This window comes from Triturus cristatus, chromosome 6, assembly GCF_964204655.1.
Source record: "Triturus cristatus chromosome 6, aTriCri1.1, whole genome shotgun sequence".
NCBI lineage: Eukaryota > Metazoa > Chordata > Amphibia > Caudata > Salamandridae > Triturus > Triturus cristatus.
In genome coordinates, this window is record NC_140589.1 from 1885239482 (window position 1) to 1885258053 (window position 18572).

The window sequence follows — 18572 nt, forward strand, 5'->3', positions numbered from 1 at the left end:
ATTTAGCTAAAAAAAAAAATCAGATTTTTCTCAAATTTCTGTGTGGTAAAATTGTGGGATTACCATGCCTATCACCCAGCGTTCCCCTCAGTCTCCAGAGTTAAATGATACCTCACTTGTGTGGGTGTCCAATGCGGAATTGGCTAAAAACGTTTTATTTTTTAAATGTAGCGCTTAGAGTTTTCTGTGCTATACCCTTAATCTCTATGTATTTGGCCCTTCCCAATCACAGGCCCTTGGTGCACCCACACAAGTGAGGTATCATTTTACTCAGGAGACTGAGGGGAACGCTGTGTGGTAGGACATTTGTGCCATCAGGATGATGCCACCCAGTTAATCTGGAGTAACGCAATGTAGCTCAAATCACTGCGTTGCATTACTCTGCCCAGGGAAGCATTCCACAGGTGTTGCGCGGGTGTTCTCATGCATTTTTACCCATTCCCATATTTAGCAGAAGTGGAAGGCTTGACCCGGCAACTACGCTCAACATCCTAGGATTCTGGGCAAATCACTTAATCTCCCCATGCCTAACAAAAATGAATGTGTCCTCATGTAACGAAACTGGTGCTCATTTAAAGCGCTCTTATACCCGATGTCTCGGGTCTAGTTTGCGCTATATAAAACTCTACAAAAAAAATAAGTAAAAATGCTTCCAGGTGAGGCGTAATAGAGAGATATTCTTATTTCTTCTTGTTTCTAACTGAGCAGGATGGTGCCCCTCCCTGCCTAAATATAATTGCTATTATAATGCAGGCACCCTTCCACCATGGTGCAACACTGCGTGCATTGGCGCTAGGCAGAAACAACGGTGCCAGCGAAGGGACAAAGGTGCATTCGTGTCCTTTCTCTGTCATGCAGAGCAGTGCGGCAAGATGACCTGCTGCGCTGTGTGATTTTGTCATAAATATGGCTCCAGAGGTTTCAAGCAAAATAGCAAAGAGGGCACTAAAATGACAAGAACCTTCCCGCTGTGAAGAAAGCATCACTAATCGACTAATCGACTAATAAGAATGAAGCACATCCAGTCGCTAGAGCTTTATTTCAGTATTAACAACATTTGAGATCGTAATAGAATGCTTATTATAGGTAAAATAATCAGAATGAGACAAGCATAAGCTAACAAAAGCAGTTAAAAGAAACCAGCATAGACATGAATCAGAGTATTGTAGTTCATTGACAGCATTCGGCTCCCATTTGTCCTTCTCTAGCTTCTGAGTATGAACCTTACTCTTATAGAGCGGGTAATACACGTATCTTGCCAACGGAGGCCTTCAGCTCTACCAATAAGTCCCTGAGAGTGTACTTTTTGCCAGCAAACAAGCTTTCGAGAATTTCTTTGCATACTTTGCGGCCTTCGGGTGAGAGCATGGCAGTTTTCCACAGCGGCAGTAGACGTCCTCCTGCAGAGTAAGGAGTGGAGAAGGACACCATTACTATCCTCAGTAAACATATATGCCTCTGTACAGGATACCAAACAAAACCATTTACCAAAATTATTTCCTTCCTATTCAAGGAGAGTTTTACATCTAGAGGACATGGTACACTTTGAACAAGTTTCAATTTACACATGTCCAAGTTACACATCATTTACACAAACACAAGACATGCACTTGTGTGCACTATACATGTGCATAACATATGGGTAAATGCTGAAATTAAACCATGGAATGTTGTGTCCACTTTACATTCAAAGGAGGTTCCAGGGATTTGCCTAAGGGTTTTGCAACAAAACCCAGTGCAAATGTGAGACAGACCCCCATGGTGTCAACTTATTGAGTATTATTGAGTATTCACACAGTTTTCAGAATATCTAAGTTAAACTCTTATGAAACAATTGGAATCACAGGGAAATCTCAGAAGTCGCCAATGAAGGAATTACCCTTGTTAATCATGCGTTTGATCAGATGTGTTTCGGAATATCATTGACAAAAATATTGTCCAACCTACATGTTGTGTCTTGAATATCATTTACAAAATACCGTCTCATTGAGTGTGAAAGAGTGTATTGGGATTATGACATTATAGGTAAAAGTTCTATCATAACAGTTTTCCTCCCATGTACTGTACTGATCTGAACTCTGTGTAGGTTTGAAATGCTCTTCTATGCGTAGCCCTCAAGGTGGAGTTTTGCTTGTGTTGCATTTTTCTTGATTTGCAGGTGCACCTGTACAAGTCTTCAGTTCATGAAAGGAATGTTGTGTTTTTGAGATTAAGGGGTCTGGGAATGCAGGTTGACAAGGACGAGGAGGACTAACAAGGGTACATGAGGCAGGAACTCCGTTGTGAGGATAGTACACAGGAGGCACCTAAGGTCTGTAAGGTTTGTAAGGATTAAAGTTTGATGGGAGTTGCAAATTCCAAACTGTGCACATAAGATGGAAAGCTACTGGCGATGATGACATGAATTCTCCAAAGTTCTACAAGGGTTAAAGTAGAATTCAGTTAGTTAGGAGCAGACAGACCCTTTTTACTCTTGACTAGAGGAGATCCCTAAAGACTTCGGGCAAGAAGTATGAAAGGATTTGGCATTTCTTAGAGGACCGAATCACAATTTCAATCTGTTAAAAAATGCTAAATTGACTTCCCATATGTACAAAGGCAGATATAGAATTGCAATATGCTATTTCTACACAGTAGAAATCGCATTTTGCGATTCCCTAAATAGGAAATCATAACTAGGTATTTCCTCTCTGCAATTTCCCTAAGCAGATGTACAACGCAGTTCCTAAATGAAAAAAGGGGCATTTAGGAAATGCTATTACCATTGACTCCAAAACAATGTGCAATTTAAAAAAAGAACCCCAAAATGTTTTTTTTAAAGTGCTATACAGCGCTCACATGCCCCTAGGACATTTCTGAGCTTTACGTGTGCACCACTTTTTTGGGGTGCATTAAGGGGGCAGTTAAGCCAATAGACAGCCTTGATTTTGCATTTCTGCACTGTAGGAATCGCTATTAGGAAATGTCTATATTTTTACATTTCTAAGTAAAGATTTCTTTAGATTTGCTATTTGTGAAATGCAAAATGGAAATTTCATATATCTGAACATGAGGGGGGTACTGATTTCTCTACTTTACTTTGGCTGAAGTGGCTTTATGCTACCCACATCTCTTTCATTTGCTGAATTTCTACTGAGGTGTTGGTTATGCAAAAACTTGACTATTTTCCCTTTTCAAACATCTTTAAGTTTCTTTTAACTTAATTAGCATATTTATATTTAGGCAGGAAGGTCAAAATTCAGATTCTGAGCATTAAGTGCTTTTTCTGATCTTTGGTATTGCTGCGAATGAGATAATGGTATGCCTTATGCTTGAGAGATTTAACCTGATTGGTCACTCTTATTCACTTCTGGCAATTTTGTACTTATGTAGTATGTTTCTGAGACTCATTTACATATGTCTGGCTTTGAATTTGTAATAAATCTTCCGAGATTTAATGTGAGACCAAGTGGTTTATACTGCTAATTGATTTGAATTGCTGTTTTGATCTCTCCTTGCCTTTCGGAACTGCTTATAAGATGTCAGCCTAGCAGAAACTAGATATTAAGCCAGATGCATTCTCAGATGGAAACCGAGAGGGCTGGATAAGATCCCACAGTAAGGAGACCTAGAACCCTGTTTGCTAGGTTAGTTAGTACCCAGAGCTCAGTCCCTGGTGCCCATGCCCAGACGTTGGAGGATCAACAGGGTTTTGGAGATTCAAAAGAGAGTTGTATCAACAATAGAGGAGTGAGTATCAATAGGGTCATGAATTTCAGTTGTTCATGATTAGCAGTGTTTGTGAATTTGGATGGTGTTTTGCGGAGGTGTTCTGAATGTTGTATCAATGTGACATTTAGAGAAGACGGAGTTATCAGGTCTGTTGTGGCCTAATCCCAGGATAGTATTAAAAGGTGTAGAAGACACCATATTTTAAATGTCTTCTAAGTTTTGGTGGTGCTAATCGCTAGACGATGTTGATGGGACAGTTGAGATCGAGACTATCTTTATGTGAATGTGAGGCGATTGGCATAGTGGATCTTAATGTGCAGAGTGAATCTATATTATTCTGGATATCCCGCAAGTCGAGGGTTCTTTCGAAGTGTTGAACATCCCCTCCAATATAATGAGATGTGGGAGGAAACATATTAGGTAATAGTGGAAGGTTTGGCTCACCACTGCCCCAACAATCATGAATCATAGACCTGTGAGGGCTGCTCCTGCCAATATACATTTTGAGGCAAGGGGTGAAGGTTATAGAGTACATGCTTCAGCTGGTTCTGTCACAAACATTGTCAATACTCTGACTGTCCCAGTTACTACAGTTACTATTGGTCCTATTTCCTAGCTCAGGAAAGATAGCTTATAATTTGGCTGTCCCAAGCGGCATTGGTGGATCAAGTAAAATTGTTGTGATTCCTGATACTTGAGAATTAACTCCTTTGGTTCCAACACACACGATTACTCCATACGTTGCAAGTGCAGATTTGACTATCAATCTTTCAGCGTGTACTTCTACAAGTACTTACCAGAGAATGCCAACTACCAGAACACCTATATGGGAGCCGCCTTTAAATCTAAGTAGTGGTGCCCAGGAAGATGGAAATATGCCAATAGCTCCTGTGGTAATACAGACTATTAGTGCCAAGGAAATAGATGAGTGACTGAAGGCTGTTAATGGTGTTACTCCCTCAAGGGAAATTGTTAGTTTGGAGTTGAATGAGGGCACAATTCAGTTTCCGAAAAGAGAGCATTTGGTGGATGTGGCAAAATTAAAGTTAGAACTAGATGAATTGATTAGTGGAAATCTTGAATTGGCTCGCTTAGATATTCACCATGAGAATGAACTAGTGTTTATGTGTAAGGACATTACTGAACATGCAGGGCAGGTAAAAGATAGGCTAGCAGAATTGGCCCAAAAGTATGAGATAGATTTAAACAGGACCAAAGCCGTGCAGTGAATTTATCAGGTGTCATTTCATGAAAAGGTCATAATTGATATCAGAATTCTTGGAGAGAAAACACAAATTAAAGAATTGATCCTAACCATTTGGAATTGGAATGAATTGGTCAAGTGGGAAGCTCAATGGGTGAGGAAAAAGGATTCAAAGAAATCCATAGGGAATACGCCCTGTAGTGGGAGAAGGGGGGCAACCAATTTACTGTTGAGAGAAGTGCCTGGTGGATGGTCTGTACATGTGCCTTGGAGCAGAAGTGATCTTGCATCATTTACTAATGATTTCCTAAAACTGAGAGAAAAGCCAGTGGAGAGGCAAACAGAGCCAAGTTTTGTGGGTTGATATAAACACCTGAATCATAACCAAGCAGTTTGATGATGAAATGTCCTTCGCCATTGGTGATGAAAAAGTATTAACAGGTCATGACATTCTTGAAATCAAAGGTACCAACCCAAGATACAAATTAGATTACGATTCTTCAAATGAATTAGGAACCTAAATAATTGATTCATGCCTATTTTGAGAGATTGTTGCAGGCATTCAAGCAGCATATTGGAAAGGAGATGTTGAGTCTAAGAATATGGGACATTTTGGCCCAGATTCACAAAGGTGTCATGCAACGCAGCACAGCACCCAAAGAGCCTGCACTGCTTTGCATGACAGGGAGAGAGCAGGAGAGTGCCATATTAACAGAGATATGGTACCCTCCTGATTTGTGCTGCCTTGCTCCAGGTACACAACGTAGCGCCATAGTGCCTGGGTGAATGCTTGAGTCTACTGTAGGTTTTGTACAGAAATGTTACACTTCTAGTTTAAAATACTATTGGTACAGAAGTTTAAAACCTTTTCCTACATTGTAGGTGTGCTGTACAGTGCAGTACACATGGAAAGTCAGAAAGGAACGAGAAATGAAAACATTTCTCCTGTTGATGTCTGCTTTTCATTGGCATTAACTTATTGCGCTAAACCCTGTCTACTAATGTTTATTGGTGGAGTTTAGTGTCAAAAAGCATATGTGGTTACAAGGGAATACCCAAGTACCGCCCATGTAACACCTCCTTGAAGGAAAGTAATGCAAAGCTGCATTTTGATCTCCTTTGTGTTACTTTTCCATAAAACTAACACATATACCAATTTGTGTCAGTTTGTTAATCTGCATAAAGGTTTTGCATCGGTTTAACATTAAAAAATTATTTTCTTGTGTCTTCGGTCCATAGATGTCTAAGCAAAGGGGGACAAGTCTGCCACTCGTCCAGCACTAAGATTGGTGTGGACCTCTTGGAAACGTAGCACACTCCTCATGGTTTCAACATGACAACAAACTAAAGACATCTATACGGACTTAATATACACACTAGCCCAACAAATGTCACTATGGAGGAGTCTCACAGTGTATCTGATTGGAAGACAGGTCTGTCCACCAATGAGATCAGCATGGGGAGGGCAATGAGGTTGCCAGCAATTTTTGCGAATGCACTTGTGAACATTACAGATTATATTGTCCTCGACTACTGTAAAGGGCTAGCTGATGTGGTGTGTTCTGTGTCTTAACAGATTGGAGCAGCTACAGTCCCTACGCATCAAGAACAATGCAATGACCCCAGTCCCGCAGCTGGGTCGTGGTGAAGAAACACATAAGAAAAACATGTTTGGAGCCTCATTAGCACGGGCCATATCAAGTCATTGCGGTCACAATGACTGCTGTGAAGTGTCTAGGTCTCCGTAACTGGATCCACGCTTCCCTTATTCACAGAGTTGCATGTCCCCTTGATGTGATAGCACCTGTTCCAGAAGTGCCAATGGTGATAGAGAGGCATCAGAAGTAGGTTAATCATGCTGTTAGGAATCAAAAAGAGCCTGAAACAACACACAATTAGCCTAGAGGGGGGGTCTACAGCAAACCACAGTTGAAGCTGAAACACCTGAATTTCATCCTGTGGTGGGAAATGAGTTGAACTCAATTCAGACCCTGGCGAAGGATCTAGTGCCGTGAGCAAGCGAGTGGAAGCTGGATGTTTTTTCAGTTTCTAGCCCAGATGGCAAGAGAGAAATTAATCCCAGAGGATACTGAGAACTCGGATTGAAGTGAGAATGAGGATGGGAGAGTAGCACCAAGGAGGTCAGAAAGAACAAGAGTGCCCTATTGTAGGTACTCTCCATCTGAATGCACATATCTTGCTGCAAATGATAAAGTGAGGACGTTTTGGGAATTTGGGGGCAAAACTGTGGATCCAATTGAACCTCTGTGAACTGAGCATTGATTTGAACTTCATTTTGAGGTTCCTGTGCTATTAAATAGACTGAGACCTTTCATTTTTGATGCGATTATCAGTGACTTTGAACTGTGAATATATTAGAGACTCTGCATAACCTTTGCTGAAGAATACCCAGGCCTGAGTTGTAACCCTTAGAAGAAAACAGAGTAGGGCTGGGGGACTCTAATGAAGAATATATATGTTGCACCATTTGGACTTTGTTTTGCTGCTTTGCAGAAAGGAAAGTGACAGAGAATACTCTGTTGCTGCCGCATTCCATTGTAAGAGATCTGGTTTAGAGAAGTCATGTAAGCAAATCAGAAAAGTAGACATAGGTACAAAATAGGTGTAGTGTTGCTTATTTCCATTGAAGTATTAGCGGTATTATTAACAGGAGCAATTTCCCCTACACCCCCGTGGAGAAAAATTACCCTCTAGAGTTTCCCTGCAGACATTGAGTCCTAGCGTTTGCAATCTTTATAGAATAGATGAAAAGGCTTTACACATAGGCAATTCTAGAGGAGGTTATTTAGCAAATGGATATTTTAGATTGCTTTATGAATATATTGGAATTATGGATACAAAGGATTGTTACGTATCTGCACAGTTGCCAGCTTCCATTTCAGAGGGCATCACTTATCACGATATTCCTTTAACATATAGAATTTCTTGCAGTATTTTGTTGAGCATGAAGTATGATTTGGTTCTTTTGAAAGTTACCATGTTCAAACTCTTGAATGAGAAAATGCTCATTTTAAGTGTGTAGAAAACGCAGGCAAAGACTTTGCATCTCTTAAACCATTGGACACTGCATATGCTCACATACACAATTTGACCTGCTCTATGACAGATATAGAAAATACATTTCTGAATGTAGTGGAGGATGCAAGGAGGGATTTGAGTGCTAAATCTGAAACTGTTAAGGACCCAAGAAAATTACATAGTTGGAATAGTGAAGAAATTGAACATAGGTAATGAGAAAGTTACCTGCAGTGAATCTGGACTGTCAACACAAAGGAAAGCTGTGCGTACATCTTGACTATAGTTTATTAGACCCATTATTTATCAGAAAGAGTGAAAGTTAACACCTCTTTGATATTAGAGGAAAGAATGAATTTTTTTGGGATTTCCAAGATCCTGTGATTCCTGGAGTGTATTTCATCTCTGGACAGTGTGCTTATTTGAAGTTGCCCAAAGGATGGCATGGTACATGTTTCTTTGGTATAGATTTCCCAAACATTTACCATGTGGAGCATTTTAATGATACTGTGTGGGATAAGAAGTGTAGAACCAGAAGAGGTGTCAGTGCTGTAGAAGTGGTTGGAGACATATTTTCTGCTCTGGTTCCATCTGTGGGAGTTATCCTGAATGACTTGAAGATTAAAAAGCAGTCTACAATAGTGGATAAGTTAGCGACAAGTACAGCCAATACTGTCGCTTGTAAATACTGAGATGATAGCAATAAGATCTATGGTTTTGCAGAATGGACTTGCACTAGAGTTTTTACTCGTAAAAGAGGGCAGAGTATGTCAGATTCAAAAGTGCACAAAGCTGTACTTACATCCCAGTCAAAAGTAAGGACTGGAGAATTATATCCGAAACATTTCTGAGTTGACAAAGGGTTTGAAAGAATTGGAAGCGACAGGTTCTTGGGAAGCAATTGAAGATGGGTTTGCTGCTGTAGACAGATGGTTTGGAAACATAGGAAGTGGAGTTGCTGGTTTTGTTTCAAAGTCATTGTTCTTTATTGACATATATGCAATAGTGCTGAAAGTGGTATTCTAAATATTTTGGAGAATGAAGGTTGAAAAGGAAAAGAAGCAAAAGAAAGAGGATGTTGAAATGGAAGATAGTCAGTGCAAATATGATATGAAACATCGGGAAGAATTTAGATAACGGCTTATGAAAGAGACAATATTTTAGTTGGTCTCATTCAAGAAGGAGTACGTTAATAATGACTTAATACGTCATCATGAGGAGTTGAGAGAGCACAACCTAGCTATGACATTATGTGATACAGAGGTTATATTAAAATGTAATCAACTGTAATCAATCAGTAATCTTACATAGGGCAACTACTTATCCGTGAGGTGATTAGTGGGAGGAGGGGGTCTGCTGTTCAGTCATAGAGCCAGGTTTTGAGGTCCTTCCTGATTTTCATCAGCGATGGTGATTGATGAGGTGTAGAGGCAGGGAGTTTCAGGTATTCACAGTGAGGTAGGAGAAGGATCTTCTTCCAGCAGTGGTATTGCGAATCCATGGGATAGGGACCAAGGCCAGTTGGGCGGAGCAGAGATGTCTGGTAGGAGTGTAGAAGGCGAGGCGGTGGTTGGGTTATGCAGGTCTGGTGTTGTAGAGGGCTTTTTAGCCATGTGTGAGGAGCTTGAAGGTGATTCGTTTGTTGACAGGTAGCCATTGTAGAGCTCACAGGAGTCCGGTGATGTGGTTGTATCATGGGATGTTCAGGATGAGTCAGGTAGAGGCGTCCTGGACATTCTGTAGTTTTTTCTGGTGTATTTGAGTAGTGCTGGCATAGAGTGCATTGCCGTAGTCGAGTCTGCTGCTGACAAGCACATGGGTGAGTTTTTCCTGGACTCAGTGGGGATCCACTTGAAGATAGTACGAAGCAGGCAGAGCATGTGAAAGCAGGAGGGTGAAATGGCATTAATTTGGCGGTTCATTGAGAGAAAGGAGTCCAGTATGATGCTGAGGTTTCATCAGTGGGTGTGTGGGGGGGTTGGCAAGGACAAAGATCACTAACAAATGTACAAGACAGAAGAACTCCTTTGTGATCTCCTATATAAAGGCGGCACACCAGGTCGTTCTGATGTTTGGATCATGGATGAATGTTTGATGGGAGTTGCAAAATCCAACCTGTACATAGAAGATGGAAAGCTACTGGCAATGATAATGTAGATTCTCGAAAGTTCTAAGTTTAAGTGGTGTTTAGTTACTTAGGAACAAGCAGAATCTGTATACTCTTTGACTAGAGCAGATTCCTAAGACTTAGTGGGGTGCAGACGGATCTCTCTACTTTACTTTGGCTAAAAAAACGTCATGCTATGCACATCTCTTTTGCTGAACTTCTACTAAGTTTTCGGTCATTATGACACTTGACTATTCCCCCGTTTCTTCCATATTAGAAATCATTACATTTCTCTTAGCTTAATTAGCATATTTAAATTTAATTAGCTTCAATGTTTACGCAGGAAGGTCAAGATTTAGAATCTACACATCAAATTCTGTTGCTTATCTTTGTATTGCAGCAACTGAAATATTGGTGTGCCTCATGCTCGGAAGATTTAGCCTAAATAGATGTTTTTTTCCCTCTGGTGATTGTGTACTTATATAGTATGTTTATGGGACTCATTTACGTAAGGCTGGCTTTACTTTTGTAATAATCCTTTAAACTTGAATTCCCACCTCAAAGATTTGTGAGACCGTACTGTTGATTGATTTGAACTGATGCTTGGATCTCTTCTTACCTTTTGGAACTCTTAAAATGATCTGTCAGCCTAGAAGAAACTAGAAATTTGGGCAGATGCATTCTCAAGTTTATAGTTTTAAAATCTTAACTGCAGTAGGGCAATTCTTGTTCTGGTACTATGACGTTTGTCTGAAAGGGATTATCTAAAGGCATAAGCTGAAGTAGATCAAAACTATTTTGCTCACTCACAGTCTCATATATACTTGGCTGTGGGGGCTACAAATGGGAAACACAAGCTAAAAGTGCATTCAGACTTCACACTTTTATCTCATATTTAACCATTTCCCTACTAGCAAATATATGGTAGATAAATCTGTACTTAAACGCGCAAGACTTGAGTGAAAGTTTGGGAAAAAGTGCGATAAAATTAGGCTTATCACTGCTGTCTTATCTCACTTTTTCATCCAAACGTATTATAGGAAGCTGGCTCTTTATAAAGTATACTAAAAAGAAGTACAATGAGTGGACAGTCCGGAGATTCCCCAAATGGTGTTTTGTCTTTTTGGTTACCATCTTTCCCTTGAGGGGTCTTTTTGGCCTCTTTCTTTTGGTCACCCTCACCAGTGGTATTTTTAGTCACGCTTGTTTTGGCTCAGTGGTCTGCCTTCTTCCCCAACTCTAAAGGAGAAAGTAGACCTATGTCTGCCAGATGCTGATGTAACTTCTTATTGTAACAATTGCTTAAAAGATGTTCCTTCATAATTCGATTGTTAGGCCCTTCATAGTCATTCACATTGTTAACTCTGAACCAACCACCTAGAATTTACACTGAAAAATCAATGAATTCAACCCAGGACTGACTCTGGGTTTTTCAAGTCTCCCTGAATCATTTTCTGTACTCCTGAGTGGTGAGAACAAAGCCGTCAATCAGGGTACTCTTCATGAGGTCATAAGACTTAGCATCTTTCTCATTCAATGTCAGGAGTCTATTTCTGCGTTTTACTGCGAATAGTTCCCACAAAAGAGAAGCCCAACTTTTTCTAGCTACTTTTCTTGCTACACAGGCTCTCTCAAATTCAGTGAACCATTTAGTGATGTCATCACCTTCAGAATTTTTAGGGACAATCTCTTTGGGGGACTTTGAGTTATAAGAACCTTCACTCTCCCTATTTATTTGTGTTCTGCCACCAGAAATAGGTCCTATACCCATCTCTTTTATTTGACTTTCCATGTCAAGCTTCTAGTTTCAGTCACTTGGTCTATCTTTTCAGCATGAGGTCCTGATCTGAGGGGATCTCCACTATGTCTGAGGGGACTGACTCATGTCTATTCTCAGCATCATCCTCATTAGTTTTATAAACATCGTCAGAATAAAGTACCAGTTCGGGATGATCTTTCTCAAACTGAGCTATCAGTTGTCTGAGATATTCTTTCTTGGGACTTTTACCTGGATTGATACCATAACCCAGCAGTGGGACCTACATTGAGCATGGTTTAGGTCCATGTAAGGGGTCAGGTTGAGCTCCTGAGCTTGGCTACTGGTATCAGGCATTGTTTTACTAAAGTTGGGACCTTGTTATGAAGTTAAAAGAACAATTATACACTAAGGGCCTAATTACGATTTTCGCGGTCTGACCGACGTAGAACCATGGTGCTGGCGGTCCAAAGATATGTATTGATACCTGTGTGTGCATTTTGACTGCATATGTGTCGGATGCACACAAATGCATGATGCATGTGGAAAAATACCATCTAACCATTTCCGGGGTCTGGCCCATATGTGGCCGGTCCTGGAAATGGGTATATGATACAAAAAGGACTCGCCTGTATATCGTCTGAAACGGGGTCATACTTCTCAGGGTGATGATCCTGCTGTGTACGGGGAACCTGGAGAAAGGGATCTGCATCAGACTATGCTTGGAGGTACAACAAAAAAAGAGTACGCACTCCACAGCATTCATCACCACCACCTGAAGCAGACAGTCGGACCACCGTGGTCAGCTCGTTGAACAGGCAACTCATAATACGCATTGCGGTGCAGTTCCCTTATACCTCCCTTTCCCCGACTGCAATCCCAGCGGTCGGATTTCTGTTGGCGGTCTCGGCTGTTCAGCCACAATGTTCGCAAAGGCCATCCATGCAGCTCATAATATGGCGGTCAAAATGCTGAGCTGTCCACGCTCATACCACCACCGCCTGTACGGCAGACAATGGGACCATCAAAATCATAATTTGGCCCTAAATACATTGTCCCAACTGAAGTACACACGTTTACATTTTCTAATCAGTTATTTTCAGGGACTTAACTAAGGCCCTAGCAGTTAATTTTAGAAATTTATTAAAAATAGCCCAATCGAAAAATTTACTAACTACTCATGTGGTCACTTAATGACAAAGTGGTTCCAGCAAATGCAAAGTCTTGTATCCCCCTGCAGAACCACCAAATGTAGGAATCTGGCTCTTTAGAGAGTGTACTAAAAAGAAGTACACTATGAGAGTGACCAGAGAATCCCCAAATGGTATACAGAGGTAAAAGCAAACAATTCTAATGCTTTTTACATGTTAGTGTGGGCGAACAGTTAGACTTATCAGAGGATAGTGCTAGGCCTTTGTTGTACTCCACAGGGCCTTAACTAAGGCCCTAGCAGTTAATTTTAGAAAAGTATTAAAAATAGCCCAATCGAAAAATTTATTAACTACTCATGTGGTCACTTATTTACAAAGTGGTTCCAGCAAATGCAAAGTCTTGTATCCCCCTGAACCACCAAATGCAGGAATCGGGCTCTTAATATGATGTACTAAAAAAAAGTACACTATGAGAGTGACCAGAGAATCCCCAAATGGTATACAAAGGTAAAAGCAAACAATTTTAATGCTCTTTATGCGGTAGTGTGGGCGAGCAGTTAGACTTATCAGAGGGTAGTGCTAGGCATTTGTTGTACTCCACAGAGGCCATAAATGAGACACACACTCAAGAATATATCCAAGACTAATAAATAAAAATAATACTGATTTTTGGAGAATTTAAGACCAAGAACACAGTTCTAAGGTAAGTACATTTCAGAGTTATGATTTCGCAATTTTTGGAAAATACATCACTTGTATGTGCAATTACGCACCATGGGAAACAACAGGAAAAAAAACACAAAAATGCATTGAAAATCAGGGAATGCTTTAATTAATTTCACCTTCTCATTTTAGGTCGATGTTAGGGCCAGGTCCAAACTTTGTGCAGGAAACGTTCGGCAACATCATGGATCAAGCGGGAGCAAAGTGCTGAGGGTCTTAGAAACTGGTGAACAAAGATGAAGGGGCCCATTTGAAAGTACACTGCACAGGAGGATGTACAGGTAAGTCTAATGGGACTCCTTCAAGGGAAGAGGTTGCAAGGGCCTGGGCACCACAGGAGCACAGATGGTTAGTTGGTGCTGGAATCGGGTGGGGCCGGGTAAACAGCAAACAGGTCAGCCAGGCTTTGTGCATCTTGAGATCCTCACGGTCAGGATCAGGCAACTTGGAGAGGGGATCTCGAGACAGCTGGGCCCCTCAAGAAGTGGGTCTTGGGTGTTTCAACATCCCTTGATGGGTGCTTTCTTCTTGTGTTTTGTGAATCTGGTGTGGACTTGTCATCTCGGTGTTTGCCATTGGCGGTCCGGTACCACGGGTATTGGAATGCCTCTGCTCAAATAGGTCCTGGTGCCTCCAAACTTTGTGGGGAGACAGATATGGGGGCCTGCAAAGCTTTTTCACCTTTTCTTGCTTTAGTGATGTGTCATGAGCATCGGGGAGCAGCAAGTTGATAAATTTTAATTTATGGGATCGGTGCTTGCGGAGTGCAGAGAAGTGATACATTTACTACGAGGGAGCTTCTTGGCAATTTCTTGAAGTCTGGAGGTGCTCTATGTTCTTGGAGTCTATATAGTATACTAGTACTGAGTATTTATGTTTTCAGGATGACAAAGCAGCTGCGATTGTCGAGTTCTGGGAGCAGCAAGCAGGGTTTGGTGCCTTGTTTTTCTGCAGCAGGGATTAGTTTCTTGTGCAGTGGGGTTGCGTTTCCTGGTCTGCTCTTGTCTATTGAATGTCATGTTCAGATCTTGTGGTGCCAACATATACCAAAGATAGTGGAATTTCAGGAGAGGGGTTTACATTGCTGCCCCGGCCTCGGGGTTATGTTGGCTAATTGGGGGCCCGCCTCCCAATCGAACTAATTTTCCCACCTTTTCTACCACCATAAGTAGAGAAGGAAATGGGGCTTGGCTTTCCACACAATCTAGAGGTTCCTGGGTTGGATTTCAAAGGTGGCATCACCTTTGAAGCTTCTAACTGAGGAAGGCCATCCTGTCCTGGAGGAGGTGTGAAGCCACGACACCCAGAGCAGGATTTGTCTCTGTCCGCTGAGATCGCTGGCTCTCACCCCATGAGGTCAGTAACATGTATGGTAGTGGCAGGCTGGCTAAAACAAGTCAGGAACCACACCAGTGATTGGTAGGTTTTGAGATGACCCTCTAAAAGAGTCAAATGTGTGAATGTACTCATACATCCAACACTGGCATCAGTATTTATTAAGACAAGATGTTTAGTACAAACATCTTAGAAATCAGTGGTCATCATGGAGCGAGGAAACATGTAAATGTAAATGTGTTTGTACTTGTATAGCGCACTGCCACCCCCAACGGGGGCATCCTGGCGCTTTTACTCATACCGCTGTGGAACCCTTCCTGGCTTTCCATGTGAGGTGTCCACTCCTGGGCACCCCCATGGTGAGGCCAGGCATCCCAGCGCTGTTGGGGCCGTTGTGGAGATTAAGCAAGCTATTGCCCAGAGTTGCAGCGTGGGACCCATGATTAGAATAGGCACTGAGGCGAGAATATCCGGTCCGCGGAATTTATAGCCCGAGACCCTGCCGTGACGGGAATCGAACCCTGGTCCCGGACCAGTGCTTTGCATCGAGGTCTGCCACTCTAACCATTGAGCCACACTTCTCCACAAGTATCCATCCATGTACTCTTCATGGCTTCCCCATGCACTTATAACATCTTAGAATAGACTGGACATTGTAGGGTCATATCTGCTCATGCTGACATGCCCTCACATAGGATATAGTGCATACTGCGTTAGGGCTGAATGCCTGCAGTAGAGGTGATACTTTATGCAGTGTATGGGTGGCACGGCACACAGGGCTGTGTGCCATGTCGCCCTTCAGATTTATTTGCAACAAGACATGGAGTCTGCAATGGCATTGCCTTGGTGAGGGGTCCTGGGGAGGCACAACCAGTGCTACAGCCCAAGAGGACGACTCTTCAGTACCCATACCCTATGTATCAGGGGTAACATTTACTAGCGACTGACAGGGGTAGCTGAAGTTGTGGCAATTGTGGTGCAGTGCTTGGGAAAGAAATCTTGCACTGGGAAGCTGGTTAGTAGGGACCCCGTGCACTTACAGTTCAAAATCAGCATCAGGCAAAAAGTGGAGACTAAGATTTAAAAAGAGGCACATTCCCACACACATTTTTAAGGGTTCCTCCCTATGTGACAAGATGGTGCATGGAGCAATGCAAACATTGTCAGGATTGAGATGTGTTTTTGCAAATATCTTTTCAAAAAGATTGAAGGTCTGTTTTTTAACCCTTCTGCTGGTAGGCCTTTTCTCCCCATGATAAGCCTTTTTTGACTATATGGAGTAGTTTGCCTTAGGGCCCCTGTACCTTTTTTGTCCACATTAGGTATCCACACCAAGGGATGTGGGAAAGATAGCCTGCGCTGAAGAAGCTTCTAATCATGTAGTATTGTAATTGTGATAATGTGCGCAATTAACAAGTGATGCGTCTTTTGACGCTGTACCCCAACCTGTCAGCAGTCAGCTTGAAGGCAGCAAGACAGTGAATCTTATTTAAATGACACCCATATGGGGGAATTTCAAATGCCACCTGCGTAATCTGAAATCATGGTTTGGCCCAGGAGCGCATGGCCGCCGTACGCGCTTTGACGTTTTTTCACGTAGCCTCCGCTTACGCACAGCAGACTGTCCAGCGTTATTGCCGCCCGTGTTCTGCTGCGCAGCTCTTCTAAGGATTCTTCACACAGGTTGTTTTCACGCGGACTAAAATACTCCTTGCGCACTGCAAAAAAAGGGGAACATGACAAGTCGTGACCTGCCAAGCCACTGTAATTATGCGGGCTGCTGTCCCTGCACTTTGTGCGCGTTCACGCCAGAAATTCCGTACAGAATTTCCAGTGGGTAAACTCGCTGCGGCGTTGGAAAGAGGTTACAATTGCAGCCTGGATTAGTTTCCCGGCCCCAGTCTGACCCTCAGCCGAGGCCAGGCACGAAGCATGTCATTATTATTAGTGTAATAATAATAACCCTTATCCTTCCAGCCTCAGTGAAAACAGTTCCCCCTTCTTCCCTCCGTATATGTCAGGAGTTTGCCACTGATGTCATTTTATGGTCGGACTTGCCAGAAATAAATACACGTTCCCTTTCTAAGAAACAGCACCTCCTCCCAGCTGCCTCGTGTGACCCTCATTCCTTTCCCAAAGGGAAGACTTGTTCTGCCTCTGACGTCCCCCAAACCAGATCTGGGAAAAGTTGCATTTTCCGAATGATTTGGCTCATATTGGACGGCACCTCTATCCCTGATGGCAGGATCAAGATGGCAGCGCCAGGGAAGGACACTAGCACGTTTCATTGTCCACTGCTTGCCCGTGGCAGCAGATGGGAGGCTATAGGGGCCTTGGCCTGGGCAAGGTTCACCCTCGCTGTGAAGGCTACCTTACTTGGGGGCATATCAACAAGGGCTTTATCTCTGCTTTTTTGGCTTTAAAAGCCAAAAAAGGAGAGATAAAACTAGCGCCCTATCAACAACAGGGTGCTAACATGCAAATTTGCATGTCAGCACCCTTTTACTCTACGCTTCGCCTTGCATCTCTAATGAGATGCAAAGGGGGCGTTCCAGAGTAAAATAATAGGAGAAATGTCGCTAAGCGACATTTCTCCTATTATCAAGAATGTCGCTAACCCTGTTAGAGACAAAAAAAGCAGCGCTAACCGCAGTTAACGCTGCTTTTTTACGTCTGGTATTTTTCAGACTTAGCCATGATATCCTATGGAAGGAGAATATCATGGCTAAGTTTGTCTGTCCCTATCAACAAGCTAACGTGAGATTATCGCTGGGTTTCCAGCGATAATCTCACGTTAGCCTGTTAGCGTGAGGATTTTTATCGCTTTTGAGATAAGCGTTGCTAATAGCACGCTATCTCAGCGATAAAAATTCACGCTAGCCGGCGATAATTATCCTAGCGCTAAGAGCGCTGAGCGATAATTATCGCCGGTTGTTGTTGATATGCCCCTTGGCTACTTCTTGCTAAATCAACATTTACGGAGCGTATTCTTTTTTAAGATGCCATTATCTCCAGCATCACTTGTGCTCAGGAGAGGTTTGTATATGAATATATAGTCACAACAGTGAGTGCTCGTCTATTCTGTTTTGCTGTTAGTAATTACCAACATTTTCCCTTTGCTGAATTCTCTCCCCACTGCCCCAGGAAGAGACCCGGGCGCTCACAGGCAAACGGCGCGAGTACAAAGTTGCAGCTGTTTCCTTATTATTTCAAAGCGTTTGTTTCTCGTGATTCGAGGACATCTCAGTGCGATTCTCCTCAGGGAAAAGATGTTGGTTTGTGGTAATATGCATGGAGTGCATGTCAGCCGTGATAGGAGACCTCAAATTCACACCCTCCTATGTTTAAGTTTATTCTGTCCCTCCCAGGACCATCGCGTTACAAGACAGTCAGCAAGTATCCCACATGCAGGTTAAGACTGTGTTCTTTTGTCTCTTGTGTCTCAACATTATGAGCTGAGGCTGTGCTATGGTGAGGACTCAGAGGACGTAAAACTCATAGGCTGGGTGTTGCAAATGTAAACGAACTCCATATAATCGGTAATATAAA

The 18572-nt window shown here is 42.3% G+C and overlaps 1 protein-coding gene across 11 annotated transcripts in view; it reads right to left on the bottom strand.

The window, feature by feature from the left end:
- Window positions 1-1021: 1021 nt before the first annotated feature.
- Window positions 1022-18572, bottom strand: part of LOC146822296 (protein leg1a-like) — a 466514-nt gene continuing 448963 nt past the window's right edge. For 10 of the 11 annotated variants that reach the window (XM_085613382.1, XM_085613383.1, XM_085613384.1 and 7 more), the window contains one exon: window positions 1023-1400. In XM_085613382.1, the coding sequence (XP_085469508.1) occupies window positions 1231-1400 (170 nt within the window). In that variant the 3' untranslated portion in view covers window positions 1023-1230. Of the gene's footprint in view, window positions 1401-18572 lie in introns of all 11 variants that reach the window. The other variant, XM_085613386.1, reaches the window with a different exon arrangement.